Here is a 13206-nt window from a genome sequence, read left to right as displayed (position 1 = left end):
GGCGAACACTAACCTAGGGAAGCCACTGGCCACCTCTCCCCATCTTCGCCCTCCCTGACAAGTGGCAGGGGCTGCAGAAGCAAGAGCCACATGGCTCTAGTGGCAGTCAGACTCCGGGGCTGGGGGGAAGCCTGCATAAACCCAAGATTCAGTCTCGGGCAACACATTCAATAAAGGGTGAAAGAAACAGTCACGGAGCACAGAGCAGGAGCCAGGTCTGTGCCAGGTCCTCTGTCTTCATCCGCAGGACTGCCCAAGGGGGATGGTATTATCACCAGTTCACAAGGGAGAAACTCACACTTACGTTAAACAGCTCACCCAAGGTCACTGGGCTAGCAAGATACGGAGCTGGGACTCAAAGATGGAACTCTCCGCCCCAATCTGTGATCTTCTGGGCACATGCCGCATGCGATGAGAAAACGCCTCCTCTCCTCGAGGTTCTCCTTTGGTTCTCATTTGGTTCTCCTCGAGGCACCAAATGAAAATTTAACAAGCTGACAGACATCTGTCTGGGGTAAAACCATCTGGATTTTAAACAAGCAGCAGGGCGCCTGGGTGGCTCAGTTGATTAAGCATCTGACTTCGGCCCTCATGATCCTTCGCTTTGTGGGTTCGAGCCCCACATTGGGCTCTGTGCTGACAGCTCAGAGCCTGGAGCCTGCTTCAGATTCTGTGTCTCCCTCTCTCTCTCTCTGCCTCTCCCCTGCTTACTCTGTCTCCCAAAAATAAATAAATATTTTAAAAATGTAAAAAAAAAAAAAAAAAAACAAGCAGAGAGTGTGTGTAGATGTTTCAGCATCTCACCTCCACGCAGGTAAGCAGATGCCCGCCAGGTGCCGTGTGAGCGCCGTGCTCGTGGATGATCATCATGGCGCCATTTATTTGCCCCCCTCCCTCACCCCACTGGCTACAGGGGTCAAAGCACTCCCGTGACTGCCCCGGGCCTGCACACACCGCGCATGGCATAACTGGGTCAGAAGAGCCACCTGCATGGTCTACAAAGGGAAGAGCGCCCCCTAGAGTTTCTCCCCTGGGCCCACGGTGAACATGCAACGTCGGTGCCAAAGGCTCCTGGCCATCGATGGACAACCACCATTCCAGAACCACAGGGAGCCTGGCCACTCGACCCACATTCCAAAACTACAAACCGTGAGGAACTAGAAATACATCCAAGCCTATGGCTCAGCCCCTAAGGCTAAAGGCAGGTGAGCACAAGCAGGTAGAGTGTGACAGGACAGTACCCCGGGAAGAGGGGGCCCGTTGCCCAGGTGCACTCATGTGAAAGACCACACTTAAAACCCATTCGACTTCCTGTTCAGGTATCAAATTGCCTGATTGTATCATCTTGTCACTAATTTGATTATAAGAGATTTCCAGGGCTGAACACGGAGACTAATTCAATTCCTTAAATTAGAGTCTGTGAGCCCAGGGAGGGGGAAGGGTGGGGGTATATTGTGAGCTCCCACCTGCCACCTCCCTCCTTCCAGGCATCCCCCAAGGAACTGGGACCCACGACCTTGCAGAAAAAAATCACTCAGATGGTGGTGACCAAAAGCATCACAAAAATTCACAGTTAAAGTCTTATTTACGATAATCATGTTACAGGTTATATCCCCCAAAACGCAAACACTGAAATTCTACACCCCCCCCCCATAAGTCAGAACATACTTGGATGTATTTGGAGACAGGGTCTTTAAGTTTATTTATTTATTTAGAGGCGGGGGAGGGGCAGAGAGAGAGGGAGAGAGAATCCCAAGCAGGCTCCGTGCTACAGGGCTTCAATCCCACAAGATCCCACCAACCCTGAGATCGTGACCTGAGTCAAAATCGACTGAGCCACCCAGGCGGCCCTGGAGGTGGGTCTTTAAAGAGATGATTAAGGGGCGCCTGGGTGGCTCAGTGGGTTAAGCGTCCAACTTTGGCTTAGGCCATGATATCGAGGTCCAGGAGTTTGAGTCCATGTCGGGCTCTGTGCTGACAGCTCAGAGCCTGGAGCTGCTTCAGATTCTGTGTCTCCCTCTCTCTCTGACCCTCTCCAGCTCCCGCTCCCACGCTCGCTCGCTCGCTCTCTCTCCTGGAAATAAATAAACATTTAACAATAATAATAGTAAAGAGACGATTAAGGTCATAAAGTCGTGAGGATGGGCCCTAACCCAATGAGATGAAGACACGAGCGTGACGGCGAAGACCGCACGAGGACACAGCGAGAAGCCACCCACACACCTGCAAGACGCCTCAGACGGAACCAGGCCTGGCCCCCCTTGATCGTGGACGTCCAGCCTCCAGAATTCCGGAAAGAAACGCCTGCAGTTTAAGCCACTCAGGGTGCTACTTTGTTAAGGCACAAAACTACTCCACACACCCTCCCCTTGAGGGAGGTCCCAGAGCACACCCCACCTCATTAATAAAAGCAAACTTAGGTACAAGAGCTACTGCTATTTGCATAAACTACATTACCAAAGTGCCTTCAGTCTTCAGTTCCTGTGAAGCTCCCACTTGGCCTGACCTTGTAGACAAGGCCAATCATTATCATTCACTTTGCAAACATGGAACCGATGAAGAGAGACTCAAAGACTTGCCCCAGAGCACATCAAAGATGAGTGGCCGCACCAGCGCTAAAACTCAAAGTTCTGACCCCTCCCCGGGTCCCGTCCTCAGGGCTGACCTCCCAGAAGACCTGAAAAAGGGTCCGAACATGGTGCCCAATGAGTCAGCCAGTGCGGTGGGGGGGGGGGGGGAGTCCAAAAGTCCAAAAAGATTTCATAGTAGATGATTCCACTTATGTAACATTCTTGAAATGACAAAACTACGGAAATGGAGAACAGACCACTGGTTGGCAGGGATTACGCAGGAGGGAGGAGCGAGGTGGGTGTGGCTATAAAAGGAACACAGGAGCGCTCCTTGGGGTGATGGCAATGCTCTGGCCTCCGTCCATGTCAATATCCTGGCTCTGCGAAGACACTGCAGTGCGGCCAGATGTCACCTTGAGGGAGACTGGTAATGAGTATGTGGGGTCTCTCTATATTATTTTTTTTTAATTTATTTATTCGGGTGGGGGGCATACACGGGAGCGGGACAGCGGCAGAGAGAGAGGGAGAGAGAGAGTCCCGAGCAGGCTCTGCACTGCCAGCACAGAGCCCAAGGTGGGGTTCAGTCTCACAGACCATGAGATCATGACCTGAGCTAAAATCAAGAGTCGGATGCGTAACCGACTGAGCCATCCCGGCGCCCCATCTCTGTATTATTTCTTACAACTGCATATGCTTATAATTACCTGGAAATACAAAGTTTAATGCAGAGATAAAGAGAAGGAAGGAAGGACTGAAGGATGGAAGGAAGGAAGGAAACTTGAGAAGGAACTGTTCACAAACCCTAAGACAATCTGATAAGACGTGATATGCTAGGCAAACACTGGCACAATGATAAATTTAAAATTTGTATGTTTCCAAAGTAAAATAAGATTTGTAGAAATATAATATGCCCTAATTTGGTTTTTCTGCAACTCCAGTGAATGAAAATGTCTGCATTTCTATTTACTTACAACCAAATCTAATTTTTCTTCCCCAAAGTAGCAGCTTGCTCACTCCCCTAGATAACAAAAGAGATCTCTCTGCAGCCCCGACTTCCACATTTATTTAATATTACACTATTCCTAGCCATTATCATCACTCAGAACTAACCTAAACACACACAAGTCATGGTTCCCAACACCAAGCGAACGTGGCTTTCCCCCAGTAGAGGGAAAAAACACACCATGAAGAAATCAACTTTAGATGAAAAGTATCCTTCTAGCTTCCATGCTGGTCGAATCCAAACAGAAAATCATTACATTTCTGAACTGCACTTTATTAAATAAAAAATAAAAGCGACATCCCGTTGAGTGCTTGGTTTGTGTCAAACACGGTGCCCCTCCCCCCCCCATTGTCATCTAAAAACAATCAACCCTGGTCCACCTTCCAGATGGGGAAACAGAGGCTAAGGAAGGTGAGAAATTTGCTCCAGGGCCTCTTAGTTAATAAGAGCCAGGAGGTAGAGGCGTCAGCGTCAATCCCCTCATCCCCCCCCCCCCCCGCCCCGTTTGAGCTCTCCATAGAAAAGGCCAGAAAATGAAGCACCCACTCTTGGGTCCCCTGGTGGTTAATCTCCTTCAAAACACAGCGGAAGGCTAGAACGAGGACCTTCCTCTCCCGAAATGCTCTCCGCACCATCTCCACTAGTTTTCCCTTGCTGCCTGGGCAAAGGGCCACACCCTGAGAACGGCCCCCAGGGATAATCTCCCAGCTTTCCAGATCAACCCAGTGACTCTTGGTCTCCAAGTCCAGCTGCTGGCCGGCTGGGCTCTCCTGCGAGGCTCAGGGAGGGGTCTGTTTCCAGGCTCGTTAGGGATGCTGGAAGAATCCAGTTGTGCCTCACAGGCCTGAGGTCCCCAGTTCCTTGCCGGAGGCCTGCTGGGGGGACGCCCTGAGCTCCCCGGGCTCTCTCTGGTCCTTGCAAGTGGGGCCCTACATCTCAGGCCAGCAACGGTGCACAGAGCCCTTCCCAAGCTGGGAGCCTCTGACCAGCCAGGGAACGTTCTCTGCTTTGGGGCACCCCTGCTGCAAAGCCCTTCCTTCCATGCCACATATTTACAGGTTCAGGGGAGGAGGGCATGGACATTTTGGGAGGCCATTAGTCTGCCTCTCACCCCATCTTTGAGAAAGGTGAGCACACCATCCCCAGGTGAGACTCTAGAACACACCGCATCTTTTTACCTCATCTCAGGAACAGCATCCAAAGAACAGCTTTTCTGCCGTTAAGCCTGAGACGCTACCTGGCCGGGGGATGATGGAAAAGTCCATCCAGCCCCACTGCTCAGTGTGACAACTGCGTGGTATTTCACACCTCTGTTAATAAACCCAATCTGTAAACACTGACCCACCAGATTCAAACCCAGGAGACACCGGCTAGTAAATTTCCGGGAGGCAACCCCAAACCCCACCGGGATAAAAGGGGGAGACGGGGAGAGACCAGCATATCCTGCCTCGCTGAGGAAGCCCCGGATCAGCTGTTTACTCTTTTCCCCATTTCATAAAATAAATAAATAACTGAAGTGCCTCATTTACAAACAATGCTCCTAACAGATTCCAAGTACTTGCAAACAATGAGCTGTGATTCATGTTTCCAAATGAGATGGAGTTTTATCATTTTCTTTCCCCTCGTGATTCATTCATCCCGCCAAGTCAGTGGCTGGAGTGGAAGCCAGGCCCACCCACGGCCCGCCAGAGCCCTCCAAGGAAACACAGCCCCGTTGTTAGGCTCCCCCAAAAAACACTGTGGTTGGTAAGGGGGACAGCCAGTAATTTTCCCTTGGGAGGAAACAGCCCATCAGCTAATGGGAATGAATCCCTGCCCCCCAGCGCGATGGTCTTCCCTTCCCCCTGGGACCCAACGGGACTCCCCAGTGCCAAGCCCTAGAACAGGGGACCCCTCCTGGGAACCAGGGGAACCCAGAGGAAGCAGAGAGCCTGGGCTGCCCTGGATGTGCGCATCCTCCCCTTCCCTTCTGCCCAGGATCCAGAGTTTGCCTGGTGGGGCTCTACTTATTTCGAGCTCCTAGTGATGCTGAACAAGCCTCACGCTGCCGTGTTCCCCTCCACCCCACGGCCATTCCCACCGTTCCTAGATTTGCCTGGCAAGCCCGTCGAGGATGGTTTCCTTCTTTGGCAACTTTCCAACACAGAGTGTTCTTAAAATCACAGTATGAGCCAAAGGTGTGCAGACAGAAGTCACCACAGTGAGGACTAGCTAAGCTTCTGGAAAGTGTGTGACTTGATGGGAAGGGACACAGCCATGTTCTTGCCACCACCCCGGGGAGGAGACCCTGCTCACTGGGCCACTGAATGCTCCCTTTGGGCTTCTCCAAACTAGACGATCCAGCAACCCAACAGGTGCCACACGTATGGTGTCCTCCGGGACACCATCAGGGCACCCTGGGAGCCAAGGAAAGGTGTCCAAGGATCTTAAAAGTAGTGCTCCGAAGACAAGCCCCTCCCCGTCTCCTTGCGCTCCGTGGGACCACGGTGTGAACTCCAGGGGTCACGCTCCAAGGTGTGAACCCTTACTAGTGGTATGAGTACGTATGTCCTCTCTGCCTCTGTCAGGTGGGAGTGACAGCAGACCCCCTGCACAGGACTGGGGGGGGAGGACAAGCCTTTGGCCAGAGCTACAGCTGCTCCCTGCCTCCACAGGGCTGCCTGTGGTCGGGCTCCTCTGCTGGCCCCCAGCCTGTCCCGGGGGCTCCAGCCTGGTCCGTCCCTGCTGCGTTCCAGTCCTCAGGGCACTCCTCACACACACACCCCCAGCCCACTCTCCAGAGCCAGGACCCTCCCTGCCACCACCACGAAGCTGTCCGGGCCAGAATGTGCGCCCCACACCTGCTCATCACCCGCGGGTGGCCGGGGACCGTAGGGAGGCAGCCAGGGCGCTGTTTACCTGCTCAGGTCCCTGAGCCCTAAAGCCCACGTCTGTCCTTGACCTCTGTGCCCAGGGCTGAGCCTCAGCTCTTTCTCTATAAGAATGGGGTGGGAAGGGAGCTCAGCCACCGGTCCTGAGGCAAGGAGGACCCCCAGCCCTGCATGCCGACCGAGACCAGTGTGGGCCAGGCGGCCCTGGGGCTGCTCCCACGGCGGCCGTCACCCCACTGGCATCGAGCACAGAGGAGCCACTGGAGTCCCGGAAAAAAAGAATGGTGAGGGCTAGGGCCACCCCGAAGTCTCCTCCCAAGTCCGAGGGCCAGGTCTGGGGCAGACCAGCCCTGGGCTCAGGGGCCGCAAGGAGGGGCCCCGGGAGGGCACGACCTGACCCGCGGAGGGGAGGCCAAGGTCACGAAGGGCCTTACAAGTCGGGCAGAGCCTAGCCTGGGTGGCGGCGGCGGTCAAGGCGCGGGAGGAAAGTGAGACTGCACACTGGGGGGTGCGGGGTCGGGGGTGGCGCGGAGCAGCGGCGCCGCGGGGGGCAGGACGGCCGCGCGCGGCGGGGGCTGGGGTGCGCGGGCTCTGCCCTGAAGGAAAGCCTCGCTCTCCAGAATGTGGACTCAACTCGGTCCGAAATGTAAGCTTGCAACCCAACTCTCCCCCTCCCCCCTCCCGCCTCCCCTCAGGAAACGACAAAGAGCGACGGAGCCACAACAGTCCCGCCCTCCGCCACCCGCTCCCCGAGCCCGGGACGCCGGGGCGCTCAGCCGGCCGCGCCGCTCCGCGGGCCCCGCGAGCTCCGGGCCACGGGGCCCCCCAGCGGCGGGCAGGGCGCCCGGGGCGCGCGCCACCTCCCACCCGGGACAGCACAACTCTCCGCCCGGCTCGCTCCCGCGTCTCGCAACCGCCCGGCCGCCCGCAGCTGCACACCCCGCACCGCACGCAACTTGGCGCCGGCCGCGGGAAGGCGCCCGGAACAATGACCCCGGGGCGGCCCGCCCCCCCCAGGGCTGCGGCCGCGGGGGCAGGACGCGCGCTCCGAGCCCGGGCGGCCGGGGGAGGCTGGCAGGCTCCGCCGCGGGGTGCCCTCCCGGGACCTGGGATGGCGGGGCTCCGGGGCGGTGGGGGGGGGGGGGGGCCGCCCCGGGAAGTGGCACGGCGCGCCCCCCCCCGCCGCCCGCGTGTCCCCGGCCCCGCTCGCCCGCGCTCCGGAGGGGGCGCCGGGCGCTCGGGCCGGGCCGCGGGCAACAGGCTCCGGCGCCCCCGCCCGCCCCGCCGGGCCCGCCGTCCCGGAGCGCGCGGCGCGGCGCGAAGTGGGGCGCGGGGCTCACCCACGCCGTATTTCTCCTCCCTCTTGGTGGGCACCCAGCGCGTCATGGCGCCGCCGCGAGAGCCGCCGCCGCCGCCGCCGCTCGGCCAGGAAACTCCGCGCCTAGGCCGCCATTTTCCATTCCTTTCGAGCCGCGACAGGATGGGGAGGAAAAAGTTTGCGGCGGAGGCGGCGTCATGTGGGACGGGGCGGGCGGGGCGTCGCGGGCCGGATGGGAAAGGCCGGGAGCGCCGGCGGGAGGCGGGCGGGCGCGCGGCCCGGGAGCCCTGCCCCTGCGCGGGGACCCGGCTCCGCGGCCCGGGCTCCGCGACCCCTCCGCGCGCCCACCCCCAGGGGCGGCGCCGCGCGCGCTCCGCGGGGACCCGGCTGCCACTCGACGCGCGGCCCGGGGCCGCCCCGGGAGGAGGGGGCGAGGGGCACTCGACGCGATTTACGAAGCTTGGGGTTTGCACGCGCGGGAGCGAGACCGCGGACTCGGTTCCGCCCCGGCGTGGAGTCCGGGAGTGGGGCGGGCGCGGAGGTTCCCGGGGAGGAGCCTTCCAGAACACGTGGTCGTTTCATTGAGGCGCCAAACATTAACTGAGCACCTATGCTTGGCGCGGCGCAACCGGCCAGACCAGGGGGCCGGGGAGGCGCGGAGGAAAGTCACGGGGTGGGGGGGGGGTTTGACTGGCTGGGCCTGGGGCTCCCAAGGCTGCCCGCCAGGGGTGTGCGGTGCGGGTCTGGGAGTGCTTTCCGGGGAGGTGACCTCTGGCCTGGAGAGTTCCATGAGTGCCCTTACCCAGTGAGGCCCAGAGGCCTCTTCCTCCCTGGGCTCCCAGAAACTTCTACAGTAGGAGAAGGAGGGGAAGTGGGGGCTCAGTCCAGGCCTAGAGCAGGTGCACAGGGTCTCTTAGGATGGGGGTCTGCACCCTGTACGTGAATTCTCAGACTCTCGGGTTTTCCACACCAGTAAGAGCTGGGGCTTCAGATTTCTCCAAGGAAAAGCTTAAAACAACGCACACGCTATATATATAGGGCGCCTGGGTGGCTCGGTGGATTACGCCTCGGACCCCTGATTTGAGCTCAGGTCAGGGTCCCAGGGTTGTGCGATGGAGCCCCGTCCCTGTGTGGCTCTGCGCTGAGTGCGAGCCTGCTTAAGATTCTCTCTCTCTCCCTCTTCCCCTCCCCTGCTGCATTCTCTCTTAAATTAATTACATAAATAATAAAACAACACACATCCATTTATTTGTACCATAGTCTCAGAAAAGATGAAAACCAAGAAGAAGAGGAAGGAGAAATCCTCAGAATGCAGACAGCTCAGTAAGTGGAGTCCGTTTGGAATATTATCAGGCCACCCTCCTGTCTGCTGCTCCCAAGAACCAGTGACAGTGGCAGTGGGCCTGCGAGTGAGTCTTCAAGGATTGGAGGAAGGGAGGTAAAAAGGATGGAAAGGTTCATTCCCAGGGTAGGAAGGGCCCTGGGTGGCAGAGCTGGGCAGGGGGCTCGTAGGGCCTGGGGAAAGTCAGGTGGGCCCCCTGGTGCTGTACAGAATGCCCTTGCCCGCCCTTGGCACCACTCTGAGCCCCGGGAGAAATCTCACACACACACACACACACACACACTCTTCTCACACACACACCCAGAATGCAGATTAAATACACTTTGGGATGTCCTAGGAGCTTTTCAGTTTGAGTGAAATGAGAGGATAACGTGTGACCTGAGAGCTCTTGGCTTATCAACCACAGATTCATAGAAAATTAGAGTCCTTGTTCTACGGATAAGTTAAATCCCACAGAGGAAAAGGGCCTGGGCTCCAATCACATGTGGCCTCATGCACTCACTCACAGCCCTCTATGGAACTTAGAAACTCAGGAGCTCAGGCCCTGACCCCATGGCCTGGTGACTCCGACCACTTGAAAGAGAAGCAAGTGTGAAGGGGGTGTCCAGGGTGCTCCAAGAGAGAAGACACGGTGGCCTGACCTGCTCCAGGTCGGGAAGGGCTTCCCTGAGAAAGCAACGTAAGCCCAGTCTTTAAGGAAACACAGAAACTAGCTAGGTGAATGGCTGAGGGAACAGCATGTACAAGGGCCCTGGGGTGGAAAGGAACACACATCCCCTTTAAGGATTCAAAGTACTGAAGCATAGGGAAAACAAGAAAGGGACACAACGTGAGCCTGCAGACCAAGGGTCTTCTTAGGAATTCACATTCTCCAAAGAGAGCCTGGCCAACAAATGTTGGTGACACTTACCATCTGTTTCAGGCCCAATTTCAGTTCTGCTTGTGCGGCTACTCATTGGGGAAGATGGGTGTTGTAGTGAAAGGCCAGGGACTGCAGTCACACAGACTTGGGGGCCTGGCCTAGCCACTGCCAGCTGTGTGGCTGTTCTCCTATTTCTGGTCATTGTTCTAGAAGTTCTGAACCTTAGGGTTCTGATCTTCATACATATAAATTAGGGGCAACACCACCAACCTCTTGGGCCTCTTCTGAGAATCACAGGAGAACATGTGGCCACACGCGTAAGACACTGGCCGTGCTTGGCTTCTCCTCATGCGGCCTCCAGGTTCTTTGTTTGATAACCTCACGTTTCACATTTTCTAGAACAATTGCCTCTTTCGCTCTGATAAAGGTGACCCACGGAATATGCAAGTAAATTGATGTTTATATGCTTTTGTAAGACTGTCCTATAAATGGATTTCTAAATCAGACCTTTTTTAAATTGTTTTATATATTTTTTATTTTATTTTTTATATATTTTTTATTTTATTTTTGAGAGAGAGGGAAACAGAGTGAGTGGGGGAGGGGCAGAGAGCGAGGGAGACACAGAATCCGTAGCAGCTCCAGGCTCCCAGCTGTCGGCACAGAGCCCGACGCGGGGCTCAAACTCATAGACCGTGAGATCACGACCTGAGCTGAAGTAGGACGCTTAACCGGCTGAGCCCCCAGGCGCCCCTAAATCAGGCCTTTTAAACTCCAGGTGGCCCGTGGAACTGTGTGTTTGAGGCGCAGAGGCTTTGGTCCCATTGCCGCAAAGTGTGCCCGAGCTTGGCTGCGAGGTTGTGCCCGTGGCGAGCTCTCGGGTTTGTCGGCGTTGCCTGGCTCACTCCAGCAGCGGTCTCGTCCTGTGGCTCTATGTCAAGTCCACGGCCTTGGCTCCCTGCCCCGTGGTTCCATGAGCTCGGGACTGGCTACTTCTCCGGTTCCAGGGGCCCCGCGTGCGGTGGCCAGTGGCATCTTTAACGCCTGAGTCTGCATGCCTGGGCCACAGATCTCAGCCACCTGCCAGGCCTCACGCGGGACTCCGGCTGTGCGGCCAGAGAGCGCCGGAATTCCTCGCGCCCCGGTCCTCAGCATCAGCGGGAGTTCAGACTAGTGACTTCCTCCTAAGGTACAGCAGAGTATTGCGATAGAGCCTTGAAAAAGCAGAACCTATATCGCAGTTTTAAATTTTGAAAATTAAATTAAAACTTTAATTTGAAAAACGTTTCCATATGTACAGGGCAAACACAGGAAGGATGCTCAGCAAAATGACGCCTGGTGGAGATGCCAGAAGGCGCAGGGATGAGGGGGAGAGGTTTATTTGCGGTAGGCAGTACGGATGTGAACAGAACCCGGATGTGAACAGAACCCGGATGTGGGGGGTTAACACGCTTCCACGGGGGGCTGGATCACACACTGCTTGTCACTTGACAGGGGAGGAACGTGGTCTTGCCGTGAGGCATCTGGTTGCTGCCCCTTTGACCCAGTGGCAGATTTCTTCATCATAGTAGATGACCCACCAAGAGGTCACAGTGCACAAGGCCACATAGCACAAAAAAGGTATACTGAAGACTTTACATTGAACGTTCCGTTCACAGAGGACATCAAGGAGGAAGTTAAATGACGCTACTTGAAATACGGTCAGGCAAACATAGAAGGTGAGATGTTCAGGGCACCGGGGTAGCTCAGGTCATGACCTCACAGTTTGAGTTCGAGCCCGGCATTGGGCTCCCTGTCCCCCTCTCTGCCCTTCCCCTGCTCATGCTTTCCCAAAATCAATAAATAAAAGAAGGTGGGACCTTTTCTAGGACACTGGTCTGGTGTCATCAACAAGAAAATATACAAGAAAAGGATGGGTAGATGGGAAAGAACCACTCTAGATTTTGAAAGACTTAAGAAATGTAACATTCAAGGGAGCTCCCCTCCGCCCCGTAGATGAGCTGCTGCCTGATTCATGAATTGTTGAATAAAGTCAATTAGGTCTTAAAACAAAAACAGAAATGTGACATTCAAATGCAAGGTACAGTTGTCAACTGCATCCTACTTTCAAAACACCAACTCTAAAAGATGTTAAGGGGGGGGCGCCTGGGTGCCTCAGTGGGTTAAGCCTCAGACTTTGGCTTAGGTCATGATCTCATGGTTCGTGAGTTCAAAAGCCCCGCATCAGGCTCTGTGCTGACAGCTCAGAGCCTGGAGCCTGCTTCGGATTCTGTGTCTCCCTCTCTCTCTGACCCTCCCCTGCTCACGCTGTCTCTCTCTCTCTCTCAGAAATAAATAAAAAACATTTTTAAAAAATTTAAAAACCCAGCTTGAGAAACAGTAGCCTGGACTGACCTCACCCTGGCAGCCCAGACTGGGCTAGGTCTCGGAAGTGCACTGCTCAGCATTCTCCATGAAGATTACGAAGGCAGACCCTGGGTGTTAAACTTCAACCAGCTCCATAGAGCAAATACGGTGTTCTAGAGAGGATGCTGTCTGCCGCACCAGTGAGCCTCGTGGGCAAATGTGACTATTAATATAAGTGCACAGCAAGCAGTCCTTCCTGCGCTGAGTAAACGAAATGAGCTCTGGCGCTGGGGGCCAGGACACCTGCACAAGGTGGAGTGTCCTGAAATCAAAGGAGCCCTGGGTCTCGATGGCAAGGCAGTCCAGACCTCCCTCTTGGAGGCCAGATGCCCCCACAGCCCCCCTACCCCGTGAACCTCAAGTTCCCCCAGCAGTTCAGGGTAGTAGTCATACAGTCAACCAGACATGGCGGCCAATACCTTGGCGCTGTCTGACTCTGGGGAAGTTACCTGGCCGCTCTAAGCTTCCTCATCTTTAAAATAGTCTGAGTTTGGGGCACCTGGGTGGCTCAGTCAGTTAAGCATCTGACTTTGGTTCATGTCATGATCTCAAGATTTGTGAGTTCGAGCCGTGTGCTGACAGCTCAGAACCTGGACCTGCTTCTTAGTCTGTGTCTTCCTCTCTCTCCGCCCCTCCCCCACCTGCACTTTGTTTCTCTCTCTCTCTCAAAAATAAACAAACATTAAAGAAAAGCATTATAAAATAGTCTAATTTCTAGGGTGTTGTGAAGATTTAATGAGATAATTAGAACAGAGCTTAAAGCCGCTAGGGGCTTCAGATGAAACAATGGATTGCAGACACCAGATTTCAGGCAACACCGGGCTGTGGTCCCTAAAAG

The 13206-nt window shown here is 55.6% G+C and overlaps 1 protein-coding gene across 2 annotated transcripts in view; it reads right to left on the bottom strand.

The window, feature by feature from the left end:
* Positions 1 to 7910, bottom strand: part of DOCK1 (dedicator of cytokinesis 1) — a 513605-nt gene extending 505695 nt beyond the window's left edge. For both annotated transcript variants that reach the window (XM_039250757.1, XM_039250758.1), the window contains exon 1: positions 7784 to 7910. In XM_039250757.1, the coding sequence (XP_039106688.1) occupies positions 7784 to 7829 (46 nt within the window). In that variant the 5' untranslated portion in view covers positions 7830 to 7910. The remainder of the gene's footprint in view (positions 1 to 7783) is intronic.
* Between the last annotated feature and the right edge of the window lie 5296 nt (positions 7911 to 13206).

Source organism: Hyaena hyaena, unplaced genomic scaffold, assembly GCF_003009895.1.
Source record: "Hyaena hyaena isolate Hyena2069 unplaced genomic scaffold, ASM300989v1 scaffold_380, whole genome shotgun sequence".
Lineage (NCBI taxonomy): Eukaryota > Metazoa > Chordata > Mammalia > Carnivora > Hyaenidae > Hyaena > Hyaena hyaena.
Note: the sequence above shows the minus strand (reverse complement) of the source record. Positions and strands in the feature narration are given on the sequence as shown.